The sequence below is a fragment of the Gracilinanus agilis genome, chromosome 5 (assembly GCF_016433145.1).
Source record: "Gracilinanus agilis isolate LMUSP501 chromosome 5, AgileGrace, whole genome shotgun sequence".
NCBI classification, from domain to species: domain Eukaryota; kingdom Metazoa; phylum Chordata; class Mammalia; order Didelphimorphia; family Didelphidae; genus Gracilinanus; species Gracilinanus agilis.
The window spans coordinates 216,142,206-216,169,233 of record NC_058134.1 but is presented as its reverse complement, the minus strand read 5'-3'; the positions used below and the strand labels follow the sequence as shown (position 1 = coordinate 216,169,233).

Here is a 27,028-nt window from a genome sequence, read left to right as displayed (position 1 = left end):
GAACCCAGATCTCCTGCTTTTCCTGGTTCACAATGGTTCTTCCTCCTGGCCTTTTTGTGGGGCTTGTACTTGCACATTTGACATTTATAGGATCATGTATTTATTTCTTCATTTAAAAAAAATTTTTACTTTCTGTCCTAGAAACACTCTAAGACAGAAGGGCAAGGGCTAGGCAAATGGGGTTAAATGACTTGCCTAGGGTCATATAGCTGAAGCCAGATTGGAACTCAGATCTGAACCCAGATCCTCCTGACTCCATGCTTGATGCTCTATCCACCATACCATCTAGCTGCCCCAAGAGCATGTTATTTATTACTAGAAAGGATCTCAAAGGTCAGTCTAATTTTTCAGATGAGGAAACTGAGGGGGTCGTGACTTATCCATGATAACATGGGTACTTAATTCCCATTCAGGTTCCCTGGCTAAACACGGCACCACTTTTGGGTCACAGCTTTAAAAAGGAGGATCCCTTTGAGGTCCATCCAGACTACTGCCAGGAGGGTGGGAACATGGCAGAGCTAGGGTTCAGGACTAGGGCCTTTGTCTTCCACTCCCAGGCACTTTGGCCTATTCCTTCCATCTCTAGAGGAAGTCCTTAGCAATGAAAAGCTGCAGAGAGCAATAAGGAAATCAATGAGCCCTTGCATACCTGTCCAGTAGCCTGCATTCAATTATTAATGATTCTTTAAAAGGACCTTGAAGGCCCTCTGTGGGAACAGAGGTTGTTCTACAGTTTACCAGGAGAGAAAGAAACTAGGTCCTTTGATTAGAAATGCTGGAACTGTTCTATTGTCAGAATTCTTCCAATTCTCATGAATCAAGTCCCCCTTTCCCCCTTAAGGTTAGCAGAGTGGTTTGTCTACATGGGTCTCTTGTCTTCTCCTCTGTAAAATAAAGGACTTGGACCAGATGGCCTCTGTGAGCCCACAAAAACCCCTGAGGTTGGTCTGGATGGCAGGTACAAGGTACCACATGGGAGACAGGCCCGACGTTTAGTTTGTTGCCAAGACAGGGTAACCTGGGGCTCTGACATTTAATACAAAATCCCAGAGCCTCTGGGTCTTTGGAAGGAGGAGGTTAGAGGAAGCTTAGACCTGGGCATCTGCATGACAAGCAGGGTCATTAGGGGAACTCCCAGGTTTGCTGGTTCAGGTCACCTTCCATAGATATGACCAAAGAATGCAGGCAAGCTTTGTGGGCAGTGTTCACTTGCCCAGACATGGCAGGTTAGGGCTTCCATGCTCACACTGGTTACCCAAGTTGATATAAGGCAAATATGAAAAGAGCCAGCAAGGCAGGGACAGGTGAACATGGGAGTGAGGAGGATCTTTCCTACACCCAACTTTCTAAAAGGTGAATGGGAAACCTCCAAGAGAGTTAAAGTCCTCAAAGATAAGTCCAATATCTGTATCAGAGCCAGGAGCAGGAGGTATTAACACTTCCCATTCCTTCTTCTGGACTATACCTTCTGTCACTGCAACAGGAATCTCCCAGTATGAAAAGAGAGGCTGTTTGGGGCTCAGAGGGACATGGTCAATGATCTTGCCTCCCTGGCTTTACCCACTGTTACCTGCTGCCTTGAATAAGTGGGAAGATTATCAGTATAAGACATTTCCAACCAGATAGTTCCTTTTTAAGGCATGGCCATCCTTCTGAATTATACTAATAGTATAGTTAAGTATAAAAAAGGTTACAAAGTATTTTCCGTATCAATGAAGATGATCTTTCCTCCTGGATAACCTCCAGCTCCTGGAAGTTGAGCTGTCACTGGAGAACAAGAGAAAACCAAGAACAAAGATGAATACTGGGCGACAAATTTAGAGCAAGTTACATTCATACACAGAGTTCAATAGGAAACATGAATTTTCCTTTTTGAACTGGGATTTTTATCCTTCACTAAGTTTCACCAAGGACCTCAGTCTCCTAGTTTCTACAGAGTAGGCCTTTGGCAGTGCTACAGTCTTCCCCTGGGTCCTCAGGCCCTCTCACTTGGGAAGGGGAGGCTTTTGGAGCTTGCTACTCTGGAAAAGCAGTATTTCTCCAAGACTAATTGTCTACCTCTGAGTAATACTAGAAGCAGAAAAGCAGGGCCAGGAACTGCCTTAAATAGGGCAATCAATATATATCACATCACTGAACTCAATGCCATCCCACTAGAGTGGGTGCTTAGATCTCCCTCTTTTTTTCTTTTTAACTCTCACCTTCCATCCTGGAATCAATACTGTATATTGGGTCCAAAGCAGAAAAGCAGTCAGGGCTTAGTCATGGAGATTAAGTGACTTGCCCAGGATCACCTAGCTAGAAAATGTCAGTTTTGAACCCAGGATTTTCTTCTCTAAGACTGGTTCTATATCCACTGAGCCACCTAGCTGTCCCCTCTTCCTTAATCAAGTATAACCCTCTCTGACATAGTTGCCTTTGGCCAGAAAACATATTCTGCTGAGGCCACCTGAGAAATGGACCTCTTTCCTAGGGCCAATCCTCAAACAAGAGATACAGTCTGTCAAGGGGATGAAGCTAGAAGCCTCTAAAACCATGTTGGTGAAGACATGGCATATATGCCTGGCATGCAGGAGGGGGCTGCTCTGTTCCTCCTCTCCACTGCACCTCGAGACAATGTTCACATGCTCTGCCGTTCTACCCAATGTGAACACTTCCTCCCTCCACTGTCTGGGGTAATTGGGTGGGGGGTGCCTCACAGGCAGCTTGAAAGTGCAATTTGGGCACATGATCTCTAAAAGGTTTGCCAATGCTGCTCTAGAGCCTGGGGGAGGGGAGCCTCCCAGCAAACAGGGTCATGTCACCTCCATGAGGTGGAGGCAGCCAAGAGGGAGACTCTAGAGGACATTAAGGACAGTGTCCAAACCTGTGATTTTAGAAGTATAGAAACTCCCACGTAAGGACAGTCCCTCTACTAAAGAGGATCTATACATTCTCTGCAACTTATAGTTAGACAGCTACCTAGGGCACTGAGGAGTGAAGTGATTTATCCAGGGTCACCCAATCAGTTTCTGGACTCAACCCAGATCTTCCTGGAACCAAAATCAGCTCTCCCTCCACCTTGTCTCATTACCTCTTATAATGATTTACACTTACCACTGGGGTTTAAGGTTTTTTAGGAAACAAATTCCCAATTATATTATATATGTATATATGTGACTATATAATACCTAATTATATATTAGAAACAAATTCCTAATAGCTTAATCACTAAGATGAAGGGAAAAGATAAACTTAGAAACTGAACTCAGGAGAACATGGATTCAAATATGGCCTCAGACATTGTCTAGCTGTGTGTTCCCAGGCAAATCACTTAACCCTGATTGCCTTCTGTTTTAGAACAGATACTAAAGACAGAAGATAAATAAAATAAGAAAGTAAGAAACTGAATTCTATGAACTGAAAATCAAAATCCTGTCTTTTGTCCCAAACTAACACCTCTTCCCAACTCTCCTGTCTCAGCCAATGACCCCAGATCCTGAGACCTGAGACTTTTGATTCCTAATGAACATATTCTGTCTTCATTTTCCATAGTTAATCACAAAGTCCCGTCAGTTTTTCCTTTGAAATATTCTCTCTCCTTAGTTTCTTGTGTGGAGTGAGAAATTAAGTGTTATTCTCAAATTATTAAGAGTTATTAATATCTAAGAGCTGGTCCCCCTCATCCATTTCTCCCACATCATTACCCAGCCAGGACAAATTTGGGTTGGATCTTTTGGAGTTTGTTTGGGAATATGCCTGAGGCAGGAGTACCAGGCTAGACTTTTCTTAGACCCTGAAGCAGCCAGATGGAATCTTAAGTGCCAAACTTGAGTACCCTTTTAAAAAAATTCTTACCTTCCATCTTAGAATTGTATTGATTCTAAGGCAGAAGAGTGGTAAGGGCTAGCCCAGTGATGGGCAACCTTTTGAGCTTGGGGTGTGAAAATTTGCCAAAAAACCGAGCATAACTCGGGTAGTGTGTCACTTCAAGAAAAAAAACCACATAATTTTGTGATATTTATAGTTTAAATAACAAAAATGTATAATTATAATATATAACTGTATTTAATAATCCAAAATAGGTAAATTAATATAGGTAGAATTGTCATCTATAGTGCAGAGTGTCTACACTACACTACAGCAAATGTTTCATTCTTGGCATGCGGCCCCATACTTCTCTGTATGCAGCCACGTGTCATTGAAAATGGCTACACATCAGTGCTGACACATGTGTGATAGGTTTGCCATCACGGGCTAGGCAATGGGGGTCAAGTGATTTGCCCAGTGTCACACAGTGTGTTATTTAGAATTTCTGGGGTTCTATTTAGAAGTATTAAGCCTCAAGATATGTAGATATATGACAAACTTCCTGTGGACATGTGGGGGACCTTGAGACTACATTTTCCGTGATCCAATGGGTTTCCGGTTTTGGACATGATGACGTCAACCAACATAGAGCGTGACTTAAATGGGGAGATGAGGCTTGGACTGGTCTCTTTTGGTACGAGGCAGTCAGGTGGAGGGAAGAAAATGCTGGGAGGTTTGAAATAGATTTTATCAGGCGCGTGGTCTTATATATTTTACCAACATGACCATGGTAATTAAAATATTACTTTTCCTCATAATATCAGCCTTTATCATTTTTAATCGTTACTACAGCTAGGAAGTGTCTGAGGCCAGATTTGAAGTCTCTTGGCCTGGCTGTCAATCCACTGAGCCATCCAGCTGCCTCCTTGCGTACTCTTTTGTCTTAGAAGTCTCTCTTATTGTATCAGAAGCTTCTTCTCAATGGCTGGACTGATCCTCACATAAGTCCTTCCCAGATAATCCAGTCCCAAATTCTTCTCTTTGCATGTCTCTAACTTCCGAATCATTTCTTTAAAATGTTAAAATTCTTGAATGTATCCACTCTTAAGCTATTCTCCAATTTCTTGAAGATGTTAATTAGCTTGAATGTAGCCATTGTAAAGCTAGTCTACATTTTGTTTCCAACTATTGTAAAAATGTTATAAATCCTTCAGGGAGGCTTGACTGTATCAAGATTCTCCTACAAATAAGGGATTTTCCAGAGAATTTGGTCAATGGCTTGAGGTAGTTCCCCCTATTTCTCTCTCAAGGTATTGTATTTTTTTTTTAAACCCTTAACTTCTGTGTATTGACTTATAGGTGGAAGAGTGGTAAGGGAAGGTAATGGGGGTCAAGTGACTTGCCCAGGGTCACACAGCTGGATTTGAACCTAGGACCTCTGGTCTCTAGGCCTGGCTCTCAATCCACTGAGCTACCCAGCTGCCCCCAAGGCATTGTATTTTAAATGATGGTTCTCCCTGGTCATATTTTTTAGTAGTGGTTAAAGAGGGTGTACTTTGAAGTTTTCAAGGTCCCCTCAATTTCCACTTCACACATGTTTTTCAATTCTACTGCCCAGCCCCCAAGACTGGATCATAATGATTTTCCCCTAGATTGTTCTCCTGGTGGACCTCTTCAGCCCATCCTCTATGCCTTTTTTCATATTAATAATTACTAAAGATGATTTATTACTTCATTCATTACCTCGACAATCTTTCTTATGTAGATTCCTTCTTAACTTCATTAACTTATTTCTCTAAGACTTCAGAGACCTGTCATTTCATCACTGTGGGATGGGCAATGATGGCAGGGGATGTGAGCTAAGTGCTTGGGTTTTGAGGAAGACAGGAGGCTGACAGAGAGGCCAGTTGATGTCAGAGAAAAGGGGATGGACTGGCTTTAGGTGTCATGAACCTCAGAGAGAGGATATTGCCAAATGATTATGGCAGATCACTAGTGTTGATATGGGTCTGAGTGGAAGCAGGAGGAGCAGGCTAATGTCAGGGGCACTCCTCCTACTGGTCCATGGGGAGGCTCCTATGGTAGGAATCTCCACTGTGGGAGAAACTTGCTAGGGACATGATATTTATGTTGAACAGTTTTTCTGAACCAAAAACCAGCATGCAGTCTGATGAAGGAGAGGGATTTTGTAAGGTTTGTTGTCTTGAAATCAAGATGGTCCCAGATGTGGTAGAAAGACACATACTTACCACAGAGGGTGTGAGAAAGCTGGGTTTTTCCTGTTCTAAATTCTGGGGAAGAAAGAGAAACTAATGAAAAAAGTCTTATTTTGTTTATTAAATGTCTAGAAAGCCCCTCCCAGCCCTGATCTGCTGCCCTTCCTCCCCCAATTCTGGAGGCTCTCATTCTAGAGTCCCTCCTAGCCTTGTTATCCTCTTTTCTAAAGCCCTTCCTCCCCAGTTGCTGGAGTCTCTGGTCTAGGTCCCTCCCAGCTTGGTCATACCAAAATATTAAGGTTTCACTCACCCCCAAAAGCTTCTGTAATTGCCATGCTCTCAATTCCGCCCCCCAACAGCTTACTGGAAACAGAAATCAAGTGAAGATTAGGCAGAAGAGAAGCAGAGAGTCTGATGAGAAGGGCAAGAGCTAAAACCACCAAGGTTGGCACATCCACAAAGCAGTACGGGTGGGGAAGCCTGGGCTGTTCAGCTGGTGGGCTGCTTTGCTGAGTATGGGCAGGCAGATGAACATCGGCTCTGCGGGGGCTCCTTCCAAACCACAGACAAGAACATATGGTTTCCCATTCTCTAGAGTCTGGGCTGGTGTGGGGATCAGGACACTTGGAACGCAACTGGACTTCTCAAGCTGTGCTGAGATAAATATCGTGCTCCCAAAGTCAGTGAATGTGTGAGTATTTTTGTAAATATTCTAGAATCCCTGAGAGAAGCAAACTGAGTGTGTTACTATGATAGAATCTGAGCTCTAGGCTCAGAGTCAGAAAACTTACATTGAGAATCAGATCTGCCCATTGAGAACTGGGTATTCTGGTGACCAAAGCATTTAACCTGAGCCTCAATTTCCTCAATTATTAAAACACAGATGGTATGGGGGCAGCTGGGTAGCTCAGTGGATTGAGAGCCAGGCCTAGAGATGGGAGGTCCTAGGTTCAAATCTGACCTCAGACACTTCCCAGCTGTGTGACCCTGGGCAAGTCACTTGACCCCCATTGCCTACCCTTACCACTCTTCTGCCTTGGAGCCAATAACACAGTATTGACTCCAAGATGAAAGGTAAGGGTTTAAATTTAAAATAATAATAATAATAATAATAATAATAATAATAATAATAATAATAATAAATTAAAACCACAGACAGTAATCTTTGAACTACTTAGCCCCTTGTAAGGAGATTCAAATTGGAAAGGAGACAAAACACCTTGTAATGGGAAGGCATAAGGCAAATAAATGTTAGGTAGTGAGGTGGTTCAATGCATAGAGCGCAGGATGGTTCGGGCCTAGTGTCAGGAAGACTTATCTTCATGAGTTCAAAATCCAGCCTCAGATACTTCCTGTGGGAAGCCAATAAGAGAATAGATAAAAATCTGAGACTCCTCTTTTGACCCCTTTTGTGATCCTTGTGATTTCTTGTTGAAAAGTACTGTGGCCTTATTGAAAAGCTTTAAGTTCCTAGCAAACCTGAATTTAAAGTGTTAACACTGTTCCCCTTTGACCAGAAATGCTGCTGCTTGTAGAGCCAAAGCCAAAATCTTAGTGGGGGCAATTCGACCCTGAGAGGGATACTCCCCAACTTGGCTTCCTGATAAGAAACCAGTCAAAATTCAGCCTTGGCCTTGATCTATTCTGAAGCCAATGTTTTATGTTTTGATGTCACATAATTTGTAACTTCTGTGCATCTGCAAAGTTTGGGGGGGGGGGTTCTTTTGTGTGAAATGAGTCTTGAAATATATATAATAAACTCCATGCTCCTAGAGACAGAGCTAGAAGCATGAGCTGAGGAAAAGATCTTCCCGGTCCTTTACTTCCTTATCAACTAAACTGTCCTTATCAGATTATCTGAGATGATAAAGAGATCTCCACACTTAGAGGCTGACTGCTCTACCATTCTCATCATTGGGAAGTTTTTTCCAACACCAGCCTCAATCTGTTTCTTTGCAACTTTGACTTGTTCTCTAGTTCTGCCTTCTTTCAAATTGAGTAAGTCTAGCCAGTCCTCCACATAAATCGTCTTCAAAGTACTTGAAGACAGTTCTATAATGATAAATAGCATCAACAACATTACCATCATCATAACTGGTGCTAATACAATATAACAAAGTGTGAAAAACACTTTACAAATATTCTCACTTGGTCCTCAGAGCAACCCTGGAGAGGAGGTACTATTATCAACTCCATTTTACAGATGATAAAACTGAGGCAAACAGAAGTTAAGTGACTTGCCCTGGGTCATACAGCTAATAGTATCTGAGGCTAGATTTGGCACTCACATCTTCCTAACTCCAGGCTCTGGAGGTCCATCCACTGTGCCACCTAGCTGCTGCCTAGTCCCACTCATCCTCTAGTCTCTCTTTTCCAGGCTACAAATCTTCCATTCTTCCAATTGAACTCTAGATCCTTTACCATTCTGTTGGCCCTTGTGTGGCTGTCATATAGTTACTGATGACAACGTGGCCACCAGAACAGAGCACAATTGCCCAGATGAGGTCTGACCAGGGCAGGGCCCAGTGGACCATCACTCACCTGATCCTGGAAGCTAGGACTCCAGAAATCACATTCAATTCTGGGCTGGGTATCTATCATGCCTTTGACTCAAACTGAGTTTGCAACGTGAGAAATGTAGAACATTGTAAGTTATTCTGCCAATCTGAAGATGAAGTAGCAGACTTTGGCAACATTTCTCCCATGGATAACCCAGCCTAGTACAAGAAGAGCTCTCCCATGCAAAGCCTGGATTTCGGTCACTGCCATGATGTTTATCATGCAATGACTCCCATAAAAGTGGATATCTAGGACTTTCTGATTAGTTAGTCAAGCTGGACTGGGAAGAGAATGACTGACCCTCAGGACACATTGGGAAGTAGATAACAGTAACAACTAGCATTCATAGAATGCTTTAAGGTTGCAAAGAGCTTTATAAGTATTGATCCTCACAATAACCCTAGGAGGTAGGTGCTATTATTATCCCCATTTTACAGTTGAGGAAACTGAGACAAATAGAGCTAAGTGACTTGCTCAAAGTCCCATAGCTAGGGGGGCAGCTGGGTAGCTCAGTGGATTGAGAGCCAGGCCTAGAGACAAGAGGTCCTAGGTTCAAATCCGGCCTCAGACACTTCCCAGCTGTGTGACCCTGGGCAAGTCACTTGACCCCCATTGCCTACCCTTACCAATCTTCCACCTATAAGTCAATACACAAAAGTTAAGGGTTTAAAAAATTAAAAAACAAAAACAAAACAAAAAAAAGTCCCATAGCTAGGAAGTATCTGAGGCTGGATTTGAACTCTGATCTTCCTGACTTCAGGCCTGCTGCTCTATCTACTGGGCTATCTAGCTGCCTCTAAAGTAAAAAGAGGAGCTAAGCTTGTTGAAAGCAAAAAAAGAACGTGGTCTAGACTCTTTAAAGTGTGTCCTTTCAATCTGTACATCTATTTTGAAAGTAAGAAAAAAAAAATCCTAAACAAATCACTTAAAACGTTGTTGCTATGCATTAGGAATGGAAGCAATAAGTCACGCCAACTTTAAAAATCTCTCTGAGATAAAAATCAGTCTGATTTTTCAACTTTTCCTGCTGCCTTTGGGGTTCTGGTTTCTTCTAAGGAATGTCATGCTGTTGCTTCAATCTGCCTGGGATTTTTACTAGCTTTGGGAGCTTTTGAAAATATCACAGGCCCTTCTGTGTAAAGAGCTTTTACAAAAGGAATGGCCACAAGACAGAGGAAAGGAGGCATGTTAGGATCCTCCTGAGACATGCCCCCCCCAAACCCTGGGGAACTGAGAGAAATGAGAAGCGTACTCAAATTCCTGGCTTCCCGTGGTGACGTGGAAAACCATCTTCCGCTTCTCACTGTACTCAAAGGCAGTCAGGAAGCCTGGCTCCTGGGAAAATAGAAAAGGAAAGGTTCGGAACAGCCACCCGTAGCCCTACGTTACTGGTCAGCAAAAGCTGCTAGATAGGCTCCCAAAGGATACTGTGCTAGCTATGAAAACATCCATCTCAGTGCCACTGAGGGCAGCAGAGTAAGAGAAATGAGGAACAGCTCCATAAAGGGCATCCCAAGTCCTAAGGGATGCTGGGACTTACATAAACTACTTCACCAGAGAACAGGTTGGGAAAGAAGGCTTCTATTTATAAACATTGCTTCAGGGAGGAATGTATAAAAACATCACCACAAACAATCATGGAAAGCATTTCGCAGGCACTTTGTTCACTCACTATCTCACAACTTGTGCTCCAGGCACTATGATCATCCCCATTTTACAGATGAGTAAACTGAGACTAAGCAAAGTTAAGACTTTTGCTCAGGGTCATGTGGCAGAGTTTGAGGTGGGGGAATCAAAGCTGGTTCTTTCCTCCCCAGACTCCATCTCTGTCATCCATGGCCTTTATGGGCCTGATATGTGGAAGGAAATACCTCCAAAGGTGGTGTGATAACTGGCTAGAGCTAGACTTGGAGAACCTCAGATGTGACCTGACCCAGCCACTCCCCACCATCTGGGTGACCACACAGGTAAGGCCCTGAACCTTTCTGGGCCTTACTTTTCTCCTATGTAAATGTAGTGGGGAGTGTTGACTGGATAACTCCTAAAGGCCTTTCTAGGGCTTTCTAGAGTCTCTGTAGCTTGTTTTGGCCTCAAGGGAAGGTAATCCATCCCATTTACTCCTCAATTGACCAATGATTCTCCTCCCATCCTTGTAATAGACCTACAGTCTAGAGTCAAGTGGAATCCCCCACATGCCATTTAAATGGGTCCACTCAATATTAAAAAAGATTTAATTAGATGGAAATTTTGTCAGAAAATGATAGAAAGGGTCAGCCTTGGGCACTCCCAGAGTTCTCACTAGCCAACAGCAAAGGGGGTTTTGCCTCAGGTACCAACATTTTAGGAATGCTTCCTCCAGGGCCCTGCTCATTCTCAGAAGGGCTAACTCTTCTCTGATGTCACCACCCTTCCTGCCTCACCTTGGGATTTCCTGGCAGTAGATGGTATTACCATCCCCAGGCATGACAAGGCCTCCAGTCATCCCTCTTAGTAGTGAGGGCTAACTCTTGGAGGAAAAGGCTGCTCTGGTCCTGGAATGACTGTACCTGTGGCCTGCCTGTTCTTTTTTCTTCTCTGTCCCCCAAGAAATGGGCCCACTGAATAAATGCTAAAGGGAGGGTCTGGCTTACTATAAGCTTGTTGGCTGCTTCTTTAATCTTGTCTACTTTGGCCTCAGAGAGTCCCTTGATGTTGCACAGAGCACGCCTGGTGGTCATCTGGATCCCCTTGACGGTGCAGATCCCTGCTGTCTTCATTTTCTTGATATCAGCCACATTCTGTAAAGAGAAGAGGGGTACCACATGTCAATGAAATGCCAGTCTGAATGGCTCCCCTCAGAGTATTGTTGCATGCGTGCGTGTCCATCTCTGCCCACTGTGCTGCCAGAACACTTGCTGTGCCCAGGTGGAGCCCACCCACCAAGCAGATTCAAATGTGGCCAAATGTTCTGGAGATATCTGCAGAGAACACACCTGCCAGGATGCCAAATGTTCTGGCTATGTCCTGACTCCTAAGAAACGTTTGTGGAAGGCTGGCCACGTCACAGATCATTTAAAAAAACAGCCTAGCTTCCCTTCTTACCTAATCACCCACTCGCCTCAGTGCCTTCTTTTGGCAAGAACTGTGGCCAATATGACTGGCTTCTCTTTTCTAAAGATAACTTTCTATACCCTTGAAAGGAGTCACACTGCTAAGTGCCATTGAACCAGGGTCTTCTCCTGTTCCTGTATTTGGAAGGAGCCGTAGAAAAGACTTCTCAATTCAACAATCAATTGTTAAGCACCAGGGGGCAGCAAAATGGCTCAGTGGATTGAGAGCCAGGCCTAGAGATGGAAGGTCCTGGGTTCAAATTTGACCTCAGACACGTTCTAGCTGTGTGACCCTGGGCAAGTCACTTAACCTCCATTGCCTAGCCCTTACCACTCTTCTGCCTTAGAACCAATACACAGTATTGATCCTAATACAGAAGGCAAAGGTCTAAAGAATAATTATTAAGTACCTACTCTATGGAGCGTTATGCTAGAGGCTGATAAGATGAAATATGAGAGTCTTTGCCTCCTATAAAATAATGAGGGTGAGGGCAGCTGGGCTAGCTCAGTGGATTGAGAGCCAGGCCTAGAGACGGGAGGTCCTAGGTTCAAACCCGGCCTCAGCCACTTCCCAGCTGTGTGACCCTGGGCAAGTCACTTGACCCCCATTGCCCACCCTTACCACTCTTCTACCTATGAGACAATACACCGAAGTTAAGGGTCTAAAAAAAAAAAAAAAAATTAAAAAAAAAAAAAATAATAATGAGGGTGACAGAATGCATACACAAATAACTAGGCCATGTTAGAATATGAGAAATTTATAAAATCAAATAGCAGCATGAAAGACTTGTGGTGGGGAGTCATGTCTGACTGGGAGGATAAGGGAAGATTTCTCAGAGGATACAATAGCTGAGTTGGGCCAGGAAGGAAGGGAAGGATTTCAATAGCCAGCAACTGTAGGGGATTGCTTTTAAACATGATAGAGAGGTTGTGTAAATGCCAGGTGGGCAGGAATGGCGAGTGGTCCAATCTGACTGAAAGTATGAGAAGAAATGTTATGATCTGAGCCTAGAAGAAGAGGTTGGAGACAACATGAAAGGCCTCGAGTGCCTGCCTCAGTGAGGAGCATGAGCTTCCTTTGGTAGAGAAGATAGCAAGTAAAGTGATCAGACATCCATCTATTAAGAAGATGATCATGACCTTAGTGTAAAGAATGGATCAGAGAGAAAGGGGGGTTGGAAGGGAGGGGAAAAGAGAAAGGAGAGAGGAGGGAGGAAGACAAGAGATAGAGGAAAACAGAAGGAAGGAGTAGAGGGAGAAGTCAATGAGTAGCAAGTGGAGAAAAGATAAAGGCTCTGGGGCATTGTGTTCTTTTCTAAGGGAGAGATGACCTAAAAAGATAAGACTCACTTTGTCCCAGAAACTGGTAGATCATCCAAGACTTTGTTCTACTTAAGCAAAGGTCATGAACAAACATTTCTCTAAAGGCTACAGACAGGCCCACATGAAAATACCAACCAAATCACTAATCTGAAGAGATACTAGAATGAAAACCACTCTGAGGTTTCACTTTCTAGCAAGGCTGAGGAGACAAAATCAGGATTGACCCATGTTGGTGGGGCTGAGAGAAGACAGGCACACTGATACCATGCTCTTCCTGTAGCCTCTCTGCACATCCAAACCTTGTTTCTCCCAGGTCCCCTCCTCTGCTCACACTGCTGCTCCCTAGCCTGGGGCAGGCCCTCATCCTCTCTCTTTAGGACTCTCACCAGAGGTTCCTAACTGGTCTCTAGGCCTCAGGTCTCTCCCCACTCCTGTCTATCTCCTGCTAAATTGCTGAAGTTCTACTAAAGAACAGACCTACTCCCTCATTGGTGAACCTTTCTGAGTGCCCAGAGGGCAAATTCCAATGATCTGTTAGCCCCAGGATTACCAGAGAGTTGAGAGAGAAAGTGCTTGCTTTGGGCGGCTAGACAGAGGGGTGGGGTATGAAAAAAAATGTCCTCAGTGCTGGGAAGAGGGGGAAGGAGCAGAGTGCTGGCTCTGCAAGTGTGCCATGTCTTTGCCAATTCTGTATTAGGTCAACAGTGAATCTGCCCAGCAGAGTCGATTTCACTTCTGGGTTAAGATGGCTTCAGAGTAGAAGCAGGGTGCTATAACTCTCCTCACTACCTATCACCAGCATACCTCAAAAGGACAAAAAACCAAATCCAGATGAAAGAAGGGACCCCACAATAGGGTGTAGTATCAAAGGTATGTGGGATTTGGGTACTTCCATGCTATAAGGAGGAGGGAATAGCTTCCATCAAAACGTGAGCTGATCAACCCTCCCCCACCCCACCCACAGTACCAGAGTCAGAAGCTGTGCAACAGAGTTAGAGTGAACAGGCACACAAAATCTAGCTCCTTGGCAGCTAACTGGCACCACTAGGAGCTTGCCCCTGAGAGCAGTAAGACCTAAGACCCCAAGGAGGCTGGAGAGTGCAGACCTTGGGCATTGGAGTAGGGTTGAGAGAGGCAGTGGCAGCTCCCTGAGACTCAGGGGAAAACCTTAGGTGGAGGAGCAAGCATGGGGCAATTTCCAGGCTCTGGGAAGCCAGCTAGGACCACAGGGGCTTGACCCTGAAAACAGCTAGACCAGAGTCCCCAGGAGGCTGGGGAGCGCAGACCTTGGGTACAGGAGTGAGGGTAAGTGGGGCCACAGACAGCAAAGGCCTAGCAGACAGTGGAAGCCAGGAGACTCACAAAGTAGCCTCAGACAAAAACTGTTCCCTAACTCCATACGAAGAGAATCAGCTTGCCTTACTCAGACTTCTGGCTGAGAAAGCATAATGATGCCAAGCAAGGCCCAAAAAATAAACAAGAAGACCAAGAAAAAAGCTCTAACACTTGATAACTTCTGCACAGAAAAAAACCCCAGAAAACAGAGGACAACAAACAATTAAAGACATCTAAACCTTCCCCCCAAAATGAAAGTGGGTCATAAAGTCTTGAAGAGTTCAAATCTGAGATTGTGAGAAAGATCGAAGAGATCTGGCAAGAAAATAACAGTTTAAAAGGCAGAATTTCGCAATTGGAAAGTGAGGCTCTGAAATCAAATGAAATGATAAACAAATTGAAGACCAGAAATGACCAGCTGGAAGCCTTGAAGAGCCAGATCGAGCAGACTGAAAAGGAAAACCAAAAGATTATAGCCAAAAACCAGTCTTTAAAGGCTAGAATTGGGCAAGTAGAAGCCAATGATCTCACAAGACAGCAAGAATTAATAAAGCAAAGTCAAAAGACTGATAAAATAGAAGGAAACATGAAATATCTCAATGAGAAGATAATAGATCAAGAAAACAGGTCTAGAAGAGACAACTTGAGAATTATTGGTCTTCTGGAAAAATCAGAGACAAATAGAAATCTAGATATCATACTACAAGAAATTATCCAACAAAACTGCCCCATGTCCTCGAACAAGAGGGAAAAATAGACATTGAAAGGATCCATAGATCACCCTCTACACTGAACCCTCAAAAGACAACCCCCAGGAATATAATAGCCAAATTCAAAAGCTTCCAAGTTAAGGAGAAAATATTACAAGAAGCCAGAATAAAACTAGATCTAAACAACTGGAAAAACATTGAGTGCTCATGGGTAGGACAAGCTAACATAATAAAAATGACCGTCCTATCCAAATTAATTTACCTATTTAGTGTTATACCTATCAAACTGCGAAAAAACTTTTTTACTGAATTAGAAAAAATTATAACAAAGTTCATTTGAAAGAACAAAGGACCAAGAACATCAAGGGAAATATTGAAAATAAAATATGAAAGAAGGTGGTCTAGCAGTACCAGATCTTAAACTGTACTATAAAGTCATCAAAACAATATGGTACTGGCGAAGAGACAGAAGGGAAGATCAGTGGAATAGACTAGAGGTAAGCAACCTCAGCAAGACAGTTTTCAATAAACCCAAAGAACCCAGCATTTGGGACAAAAATCCACTATTTGACAAAAACTGCTGGGAAAACTGGAAAACAATATGGGAGAGATTGGGCCTAGATCAACATCTCACACCCTATACCAAGATCAACTCAGAATGGGTGAATGACTTGAATATAAAGAAGGAAACTATAGGTAAATTGAGTGAGCACAGAATAGTATACTTGTCAGATCTTTGGGAAAGGAAAGATTTTAAAACCAAGCAAGAGTTAGAAAAAAATCACAAAATGTAAAGTAAATAATTTTGACTACATTAAACTAAAAAGTTTTTGTACAGACAAAACCTATGCTACCAAAATTAGAAGGGGAACAACAAATTGGGGGAAAAAATCTTTATAATAAAAAACTCAAAGGTCTAATTACTCAAATATACAAGGAGCTAAATCAGTTGTACAAAAAAATCAAGCCATCTCCCAATCAATAAATGGGCAAGGGACATGAATAGGCAATTCTCAGATAAAGAAATCAAAACTATCAATAAGCACATGAGAAAGTGTTCTAAATCTCTAATACTCAGAGAAATGCAAATCAAAACAACTCTGAGGTATCACCTCATACCTAGCAGATTGGCTAAAATGACAACAAGGGAGAGTAATGAATATTGGAAGGGATGTGGCAAAATTGGGACATTAATGCATTGCTGGTGGAGTTGTGAACTGATCCAACCATTTTGGATGGCAATTTGAACTATGCTCAAAGGGCTTTAAAAGAATATCTGCCTTTTGATCCATCCATAGGACTGCTTGAATTATACCCCAAAGAGATAATAAGGAAAAAGACTTGTACAAAAATATTTATAGCCACACTCTTTGTGGTGGCAAAAAATTGGAAAATGAGAGAATGTCCTTCAATTGGGGAATATCTGAACAAATTGTGGTATCTGTTGGTGATGGAATACTATTGTGCTCAAAGGAATAAAGAACTGGAGGAATTCCATGTGAACTGGAATGACCTCCAGGAATTGATGCAGACTGAAAGGAGCAGATCCAGGAGAACATTGTACACAGAGACTGATACTCTGTGATACAATCTAACATAATGGACTTCTCTACTAGCAGCAATGCAAGGATCCAGAGTAAGGCTGAGGGACTTATGAGAAAGAAAACTAGCCACATTCAGAGGAAGAACTGTGGGAGGAGAAACACAAAAGAAAAACAACTGCTTGAACACATGGGCTGATGGGGATATTATTGGGGATATAGACACTAAATGATAACTCTAGCCCAACTATCAATAATATGGAATTAGGGCATGATCAATGATACATGTAAAATCCAGTGGAATTGTGTGTCAGCTAAGGGGGGTAGGGGGGTTTGGGGGAGAGGGAAAAAATGTGAAATATGTAACTAGGGGAAAATATTCAAAATTAAAAATTAAAAAAAAATCTGCCCAGCAGCCAAGATAGGGTCCTGAAGCAATTTGTCTATTGCCAATGTTTTACTCAGTGGTGAGTCTGGAGAGGAGAATGTTTGGAGGTCACACTTTGAGGCCACTCTCCTAAGGGTCAGCGTACTATCTAGCTGCACAAAACCAGATGGTTGGGGTAGCTAGGTGGCTCAGTGGGTTGAGAGCCAGGTCTGGAGAGAGGAGATTCTGGGTTAACATCTGTCCTCAGACACTTCTAGTTGTATGACACTGGCCAAGTCACTTAACCCCCATTTCCTAGCCTTTACCACTCTTCTACCTTGGAACCAATAAACAGTATTGATCCTAAGACAGAAAATAAAACGTTTAAATACAACAGCAAAAACAAGTTGGCTCTGTACTTTCTGATCTTGCTAAATTTTCTTGGTAAATAGGTCTTTGTAAAAGTTAAAAAAAAAAAAAAGTAGGTCTGACCATGTATTCCCCCCCTTACTGAACTCTATTGTCCCTGGGTTTAAATATAAACTCCTCTGTTTGGCATTTAAAGACTTAAAAGGCTCCTCCTGATATTTCCTGTTTTATTACATCCTCCCTCCACTCATTCTCTGATCTATTTGTGTTCCTCCAACATAATATTGCACCCCCCCTTTTTGTGACTTCTCACTAGCCATCCTCCAAGTCTGTAATGCCCTGCCCTTCTCCTCCCCCGGATCTCCCTGGCTTCCTTCAAGCCACAGCTCAAGTCTCCCCTTTGGCAGCCAACACCTTTTCTGGGTCCCCTAGCTCTTAGTACCATCCCCTCTCAGATTACCATCTGTCTCTTCCCCATCCACCTCATAGGTTCCCAGTTCTTTACCTAGGGGCTCCCCTAGTAGAATGCACACCTCTGGAGGGCAGGGGACTGGTTTTGCTTTTCTTTGTATCCCCATCATTTCAAGCAGTAAAAGGCCTAATAGTAAGCACTGACTATCAAAGACATCAAGGTGGGATTATTCAATCAAAGTGACTAGCAACCTTACTATTAGGATGGTGCAGGCTAGTTGTTCAGGTCTGGGATCAGAACAAAATAAGACATCAGTAGCCCATCTAATAATTTTTTTAACCCCTTATCTTCTGTCTTAGAATGAATACTGAGGGAATCCTAAATTTGCAGCTAGGTGGCTCAGGAAATAGAATGCTCAGCCTGAACACAGATGGTTCTGGGTTCAAATCTAGTCCCAGGTATCTGGGTAAGTTACTTAACTCTAATTGCCCAGCCCTTACTGTTTTTCTGCATGGATCCAATGGATCCAATACTTAGTATGGATCCTAAGATGGAAGGTAAGGGATTTTTAAAAAGAATGGAGGCCAAGTATCAGTTGCCCAGGATCATATAGCTAGGAAGTGCCTGAGGCCAGAACTGAATTCAGATCTTAAAGATTCCCTTCCTGGTACTCTTATCTACTACACCACCTAGCTGTATATTAATATAATGGAATACTATTGTGTGCAAAAAATTATACATATGAGGAATTCAGAGAAATGTGGGAAGATTTGTCTGGACCAACAGTGAGCAAAATCAGCAGAACCCAAAGACGATTCACAATGATTATAGCAGTGTACATGAAAGGATCCCTACCCCCTACCCCTCAACGAAGGCTGACCCTGACTGACTGAAAAACTAAGTTCATATAGAAATAGACCTGTTTCTTCATGGCAGAGAAGCAGGGGCTACTAGGTCAGAATGCTATATCTTTTGCCCAATGTGGTCACTCCCTGGGATGTTTTTGCGTAATTGTTCATTGCTTCTTCCTAGAAAGGATTCAAGCTGGAGAGCAATGGGTAGGACCTGAGGGCTTTCTCCCAGAAATGGCTGCATTGTAAAGACAAAATACATTCCCCAAAGACAATTTTAATATGTAATCATAATAATAATAATAATAAAAGAAACAAGTAGACCAGTTGGTTGTACTCCAGAAGTAGGCACAACATGAAGAGTATCTACAAGTTTGAGCGAAAGAAGAGAAAGAAAGAAAGTTTTTAGAACACTCTCAAACTCTCTCTAATAGCAGGGAGAGAGTTGTGTCATGAGTATGACTTTCAGGTTCTCCCTGAACACCATCCAGACACTTCACATGCTATGGAACAGAACAGAACAGAATAGACCAGAACTCCTCTTCGAAGTCAGCCTAGACAGGGAGACAAAGGAAAGGACAAAGGTGCTGAATAACAGAGCTGGACAGTCCAGTCCTACTTACTATGCCGTGCTTTTGCAGCAGATCGATGTCCTGAAACAATGATTCCTAAAGACAATGGGCAAAAATAGGAGAAGGCTATGTGATCACTCCTTGAACCAACTAGATTTCAGTTCTGCTAACCAACATAGTCAACTACAGATGACTCCAATCCACCCTCTATGGGGCAGACTAAGGGGAGGGCAAATTAGGTTTATCTTTGTTTCTTCTCTCAAGGATGCTCTTAATGCTACCCCTGTCCCATTGCCCTTTCTTTCTTTACTTCCTTCCTCCTCCTTCCTTCCTTTCTTCCTTCCCTTCTTTTTTCCTCCCTTCCTCTCTTCCTTCTTCCTCTTCCATATTGAAAGTATTTCTAACAACCAGGGATACGTATGTTCTAAATTTACCTCATCATCCTGGTATCCTTGTTCTTCCTGAACAACCTGGTCCTCCATGGCCTTCATGATGAAAGATCAGCAATAGGTCAGTTCTGAAAAGAAATGTAGTTATTAGACCATAGAGATCCAAATACAGCCCTTGGTAAGAGCTATAACTAAGGTGAGGCTAGAGAGCTTTGCCCAGGGTACAGAATTTGGGGAGTGCTGAAAACTTGTAACCCTTTAGCAGAAGAAAAAACAGAGCTTTGTAACTAGTTATCAAGAAGAATTAAAGAAGAAATTCCCACATGGTTTACTTCTGCCCTTCCTGCAGTAGCTACATAGGTTCTTCTCTATCCCAGATCACTGGTAAACTATATATAAGTTTATAGATTCTGCCTTTTTGTTTTTCTGAAAATTGGGACATTTATCCATCTCTAGACTAGAATAATTCTCTCATTCCCAACAATCTACAAATCGATGACATGGGCAAAAAAAAAAATCATCTCTTAGATGTTGAAATACACACATACACACACACAAACATACATACAATACAGGCAAATTCTTATATGTAAAGACTATATGTAAAGAAAATTAAATGAAAATTAAAAAATAATTTTGGAATTATATGTTAAATTTTTAATTTAAAATATGAAAGAAAACAGGCAATAACAAAATCATTGAAAAAAAAAGTCTTTTTTGTTGTCATCAGCATTCCTGACCAGCCTCAGATCATTTCAACCTTTAGTGTCTCTAACTCTGTTCAAGGGGTATTGTCACATTTCTGTAGTTCCCCATCTTATTCCATCTTCTGACTATGTCTCCAAAATAGATCTTGAGCTCCCTATTTATACATTTCATTCTCTTAAAAAAAAAAAAAAAGATTAGGGAAGGCATAGCTAGAATATCAAACCTAGAGTAAGGAGGACATGGGTTCAGATCTGGCCTCAGACATTTTTCCTAGTTGTGTGACCCTGGACAAGTCACTTAATCCCCTTTGCCTACCCTTGCCCTTTTATCTTAAGAGTTATTACTAACACAGAAAGTGTTTTGTTTTGTTTTTTAAAAAACACCTCCTTTCTTTTCTTTCTCATCTGAAATGTTTCTTTTTTTTTTCTTCGGAATTCCATTTTTGAGTTTCCTGTCTCTCTTGGGCCAACTTCCCTAGGAGAATTTTAAGCCATGGGATTCTACCCATCCTTTCTCTGAACCCACTGAAATCTATTCTTCCTAAATCTAGGGCCCACATCGGATTATTGCTCCTTTTCTTTGCTTCTTTATAAAAAATTCTAAAATTGAGTTGTCTTTTATCTGCAAGTTTCCAATGTATGTCTACTTCAACAGCTGGATTTGTAAAGCACTTTAAATTCATTGTCTCATTTAATCCTGTGTCATAAGTAATGCAGATAATTATTATTTGCATTTAGAAATGAGGAAAATGAGTCTGTGATCACACTGGCAGAGCTTAGATTTGGGCCCAATATCTTTTGAAGTTAGAATCTCTTTCTTCTATGTCACAAGGATTCATTCCTTCTGGTTGGCAAGAATCTGGCCCAGAACCCTAATTCCCTTCATTGCTTTCTTCTCCTTTTGAAGAATGAGATGATCATTAATGCAAGTTTAGAATTTATTAATTAGGCAGAGTTAGGTGGCTCAGTGGACAGAGAGCCAGGCCTGGAGATGGAAGGTTCTGAGTTCTAATCTGGCCTCGGATACTTTCTAGCTATGGGACCCTGAATGAATCACTTAATCCCACTTACCTAGCCTTTTCTGCTCTTTTGTATCAATTCTAAGACAGAAGGTGTTTGGTTTTTTTTTTAATTATCAATTGAGAGTTTTAGCAGAGAGGGTACTTAGGCAGATATCTGGATTACTGAAGTCCCTCATCATGCCAAGCCATATTTGTCATCTAATTCTTAAAATTTTTTATGTACCATCTTCTTTCCAGGAGGTCCATGGTCTATTCCTATGAAAACATTCCTTCTAGTTTTCTTCCATTAACTTTTACCCAAATGTTTTTCCATCATGCTTTCCCTTCTAAATTCTGAGTTCCTTTTTGTAAGTATATCTTCTTTTTTGTAAGCCCTTTCCTTTGGTCTTAAAATTGATCCTATGTATTGGTTGAAGGCAGAAGAGCAGTAAGGGCTAGGCAACTTGAGTTAAATGACTTGCCCAGGGTCACACAGCTGGGAAGTGTTTGGAGTCAGATTTGAACTCAAGGGCATTCTGTCTCCAGGCATGGCTATCTCTATTCACTGAGCCACCTAGCTACCCCTGCATGTTTTTTTAATAAACAATACTATTCTACTGCCTTTTTAAGATAATCAATTCCTGTTGAAAAGGTATTAACATATTCCCACCATGAATGCCATCCCCCAACTCTCAGGGATACTTAAGAAGCAAATTTTGCCTCCTTGTTTTTAGGATCTCCAATTCATCTAGTTTATTGCCCTCACTTTGTGTGTTCATGTACAGACACCTAAGGCTAATGTTTTACTGCTAGCTTACTTCTTGGATATTATCTCTTATGAATAATGGCTTCTCTGGAGTTATTCTTCTGTACCGTCTCTGTTACTCCCTATGACATCTGCTTTGGCAGATATATGTAGGTAATCTGCTCCCTTCCCTTTGAAGTTGAAAGCTCTTTTTAAAAAAATGAGATTTGTGAGACTTCAGGTGAATATTATCAGCCTTTGTTAGGTATACTCTTTCTCTGGCTGAGAGCCTATCATGCCTCTATTTTAAGCCATGGCAACCAATCTAAATCTTATTCCAGAACATACCATCTTCTTAACCAGCTGTTCATTTTTGAAATCTGCCTTCCCCTCCTGAATTCCCTACTTTCAGTTGGCAGTAGCAAGGAAACCACCACCTGTATTGCTAAGGTAGCCTTTTCCCTCCTAGAACTGTATGCTTTCTAAGTCTCTTCATTTGTCCCCAGGTGCACCAGACATAGAGAGGAGTCATCGGATGTGACAGGGCTCTGATGACAGACCGATACCCCCAAAAGAAAGCAAACCTTCCCATCAGTAATAAGGAGCTGTCTCAGAAGCTCTAGTCTTCTTTCTCCTTCCTTACTCAGACACCTCTCTCCTGAAGCTACCTAAAAAGATATATTCCTTGGTTCCAAAGAAGCCATTTGTTCCTGAGAAAGCCTGGCTCTCCCTATCCCTCAAGGAAAGAGCTCACCACCTATTTATTATCTGGTGCCAAATGTTTCCTGGGCTTCCTTTTTTCCCTTTCTGGGTTAAATCCTTATGTCCTGGGTTCAAATCTGATTTCAGACACTTTTTAGCTGTGTGACTCTGGGCAAGTTGTCACTTAACCCCCACTGCCTAGTGCTGACCACTCTTCTGCCTTGAAACCAATAAACAGTATTGATTCTAAAACAGAAGGTAAGGTTTAAAAAAAAAATTCTTATGTGAGTGTGGGGGCAGCTAGGTGACTCAGTAGATAGAGAACTAGGCCTAGGCACAAGAGGTCCTGGGTTTAAATCTAGCCTCAGACACTTTTTAACTGTGTGACCATGGGCAAGTCACCTAACCCAAACTGCCCAACCCTTTTCTGTCTTAGAACCAATATAAAGTATTGATTCTAAGACAGAAGGTATGGGTTTGTTTTTTTTTAATTCCCTTATCTTCCAACTTCCACATACAAATCAGGAGTCTCCTCTTCTTCCTAAGACCCTTCTCTGTCCTGAAATACTTCGCTCAATGTTTTAAGGAATGTATCACCTTCCTTGACAATCCCTTATACTATGAACCTAGAGTTTGCAGAGAGGCATTCCCAGAGCCCTTCACCTACACAGGTGACTAAACCATGCTGGATACATAATTAGTAGGTACTTAGTAATGGAAGACACACATATAACAGACTCTCTGGTGGCTCCTAAAGAATCCTTCTTGCCTTCTATTCTTGCTACTGGTGAGACCCTGATATTCTGCAGCTTTTTGTCCAATGTTTGACTGCTGGGGAGGTCAGGAACTGTGGGGTCCCTGTACCTGGTTTCACCTAATTATAAGAACCTTTACTCTTAAGATAATAGGAGTTTGACTTTCAATGAATCATGTTCTGCCAAGGGTTAAATGCAAAGAGAAGCCACCTATTGCTCTTATCTGTGAGGAGGTCTTTAGAAAAATCTAATCACTACCTTGGACAGCTAGTAACTTATACTGAATGGTTTCTAACTTGCCTACCAACTCAAAAATTATACAATTCAAAACAAAACAAAACAAAACAAAACAAAACAAAACTCCAGTATCTTTGCCAAGAAAAACTCAGGGACAGCTAGGCATTAGATATGGGATAAAGAGGTAGGCCTGGAGATGAGAGGACCTGAGTTCAAATCTAGATTCAGACACTTCATATATAATCCTGATTGCCTACTCCTTTCTACTCTTCTGTCCTAGAATTGATGCTAAAAATTTCTTTCTTTCTTTTTTTTAAAACCCTTACCTTCCATCTTGGAATCAATACTGGGTATTGGTTCCAAGGCAGAAGAATAGTAAAGGCTAGGCAAGGGGGGTTAAGTGACTTGCCCAGGGTCACACAGCTGAGAAGTGTCTGAGGCCAGATTTGAACCTAGGACCTCCTATCTCTAGGCCTGGCTCTCAATCCACTGAGCCACCCCACTGCCCCCGGTATTTATTTCTTAAATAAAATTACACAATTCTTTTCCTGCCATCTTTTCACTCATTTCAATCTTATATGGTGATTTAGTTTTTTGTTTAATCTGCAATCTGTGACCCAGCCAGACCTGCTTTCTGGCTATTCACAGCATTCCATGCCTGGAATGCACTCCCTCTCCCCTCCAACTCTCCCTTTGTTTCTTTAAAACTCAGCTCAAACAACATACCTTATAATTAAAGCCTTTCTAGACTCTCTCAGTTGTCAAACCTTCCTCCAGCACTTATTCCAGTCTCAGTTTCCTCATCTGTAAAATGGAGATATAATAATATCACCTACCCCACAAGGCTGTTGTAAGGATCAAATGAGATAACTCACAAAAAACGCTGTGCAAACTTTAAAACCCTATAAAAAGACTAGCTATTCCTTATATGCTTTTTAGCCCTTTAAAAACATTTTTTTTAGAAAATTGCATGGTTGTGGTTTTTCCTTCTTTTTTTTTAAGTTTTGAACTTTTCTTACCTTCTTTATTTGTAAAGTGAGGTTAATAAAAGCACCTATACCTCATGATTATAAGTTCAAATAAGATAACCTAAATAAAACACTGTGCAAGCCCCATATAAAGACTAGCTATTGTTATATGCTTTTAGCCTTTTTAAAGGTTTTTTAGACACCTGCAGGCTTTTTAAAAAAATTCTCAACCTAGTTTTATTATTTTTCAAAATGAGGCACATACCCCACAGAGTCGTTAGGGGAATCAAAAGAGATATTTTATGTAAAAATTTTTTGCTATCATAATTAATCCCACAAGAAGTAACCAGAAGGCAGCAAGGCAGTGCCAGTAGAGAACAAGACAGAGATAGTAAGACCCAGGTTCAAATCCAGCCTCAGTCACTTACTAGCCCTGTGACCCTCCTGTCCCTTTCCCTCAAATTCCGCATCTATAATTGGGTGGGTGGGTGGTTGGTTGGTGTGAGCTCTCTAACTGCCTTGTAGTGTGTTCTCCCAAGGATGACCCTCTGGCTTTTTCCTCTGGGCTAAGGGATCAGTAGGGAGGCCGGCCTCGGGGGCGACCAGGACCAGCTAAAGCCTAACAAACAATAAAAGCTAACAGACACCGAGGCGCGCTTCGCGCTATCGCCAGTTCATTTCACAGCAGGGTACCCTAAGGCCTCGGGAGGCTTCCCTGGCTGCCCGCAGGCCCAGCTCCCCCTGGCGGGAGAGGATGAGGTGGACGAGCAGGCCCCTCCCTCTCCGGCCCCGCCCCAGGTCCGCGTTCCACCTCAGCTCTGCTCGGCCACGCCCCGGGCAAAGGCAGGGACATGCTCCAGGTTCTGGGTCAGCGCCCCGCTCCCCCGGCCCAACCCTTCCCTCTCTCCAGGTTCCCACAGGCCTCTTCAGGCCCCTTAGTGGGCCCACCCCAGGCCGCAGAGGCGCCCACAGGAAACGCGAGAGGCGGCGGAGCAGCGGCTACCGTGAAGACTAAGAAGAGAAGGCGGCGGCGGGCCCGGAGGGGGCGGGCCCGGAGGGGGCGGGCCCGGAGGGGGCGGGCCCGGAGGGGGCGGGCCCGGAGGGGGCGGGCCCGGAGGGGGCGGGCCCGGAGGGGGCGGGCCCGGAGGGGGCGGGCCCGGAGGGGGCGGGCCCGGAGGGGGCGGGCCCGGAGGGGGCGGGCCCGGAGGGGGCGGGCCCGGAGGGGGCGGGCCCGGAGGGGGCGGGCCCGGAGGGGGCGGGCCCGGAGGGGGCGGGCCCGGAGGGGGCGGGCCCGGAGGGGGCGGGCCCGGAGGGGGCGGGCCCGGAGGGGGCGGGCCCGGAGGGGGCGGGCCCGGAGGGGGCGGGCCCGGAGGGGGCGGGCCCGGAGGGGGCGGGCCCGGAGGGGGCGGGCCCGGAGGGGGCGGGCCCGGAGGGGGCGGGCCCGGAGGGGGCGGGCCCGGAGGGGGCGGGCCCGGAGGGGGCGGGCCCGGAGGGGGCGGGCCCGGAGGGGGCGGGCCCGGAGGGGGCGGGCCCGGAGGGGGCGGGCCCGGAGGGGGCGGGCCCGGAGGGGGCGGGCCCGGAGGGGGCGGGCCCGGAGGGGGCGGGCCCGGAGGGGGCGGGCCCGGAGGGGGCGGGCCCGGAGGGGGCGGGCCCGGAGGGGGCGGGCCCGGAGGGGGCGGGCCCGGAGGGGGCGGGCCCGGAGGGGGCGGGCCCGGAGGGGGCGGGCCCGGAGGGGGCGGGCCCGGAGGGGGCGGGCCCGGAGGGGGCGGGCCCGGAGGGGGCGGGCCCGGAGGGGGCGGGCCCGGAGGGGGCGGGCCCGGAGGGGGCGGGCCCGGAGGGGGCGGGCCCGGAGGGGGCGGGCCCGGAGGGGGCGGGCCCGGAGGGGGCGGGCCCGGAGGGGGCGGGCCCGGAGGGGGCGGGCCCGGAGGGGGCGGGCCCGGAGGGGGCGGGCCCGGAGGGGGCGGGCCCGGAGGGGGCGGGCCCGGAGGGGGCGGGCCCGGAGGGGGCGGGCCCGGAGGGGGCGGGCCCGGAGGGGGCGGGCCCGGAGGGGGCGGGCCCGGAGGGGGCGGGCCCGGAGGGGGCGGGCCCGGAGGGGGCGGGCCCGGAGGGGGCGGGCCCGGAGGGGGCGGGCCCGGAGGGGGCGGGCCCGGAGGGGGCGGGCCCGGAGGGGGCGGGCCCGGAGGGGGCGGGCCCGGAGGGGGCGGGCCCGGAGGGGGCGGGCCCGGAGGGGGCGGGCCCGGAGGGGGCGGGCCCGGAGGGGGCGGGCCCGGAGGGGGCGGGCCCGGAGGGGGCGGGCCCGGAGGGGGCGGGCCCGGAGGGGGCGGGCCCGGAGGGGGCGGGCCCGGAGGGGGCGGGCCCGGAGGGGGCGGGCCCGGAGGGGGCGGGCCCGGA

The 27,028-nt window shown here is 45.0% G+C and overlaps 1 protein-coding gene across 1 annotated transcript in view; it reads right to left on the bottom strand.

Moving 5' to 3' along the window:
- Window positions 1-24,436, bottom strand: part of DMC1 (DNA meiotic recombinase 1) — a 44,721-nt gene extending 20,285 nt beyond the window's left edge. Inside the window, exons 1-8 of the mRNA XM_044678260.1 lie at window positions 24,396-24,436; window positions 19,568-19,650; window positions 19,185-19,229; window positions 11,195-11,341; window positions 9,817-9,899; window positions 6,316-6,368; window positions 6,039-6,080; window positions 1,695-1,767 (exon numbers count right to left, since the gene is read on the bottom strand). Of these exons, the coding sequence (XP_044534195.1) occupies window positions 1,695-1,767; window positions 6,039-6,080; window positions 6,316-6,368; window positions 9,817-9,899; window positions 11,195-11,341; window positions 19,185-19,229; window positions 19,568-19,624 (500 nt within the window). The 5' untranslated portion in view covers window positions 19,625-19,650; window positions 24,396-24,436. The remainder of the gene's footprint in view (window positions 1-1,694; window positions 1,768-6,038; window positions 6,081-6,315; window positions 6,369-9,816; window positions 9,900-11,194; window positions 11,342-19,184; window positions 19,230-19,567; window positions 19,651-24,395) is intronic.
- Window positions 24,437-27,028: the final 2,592 nt, after the last annotated feature.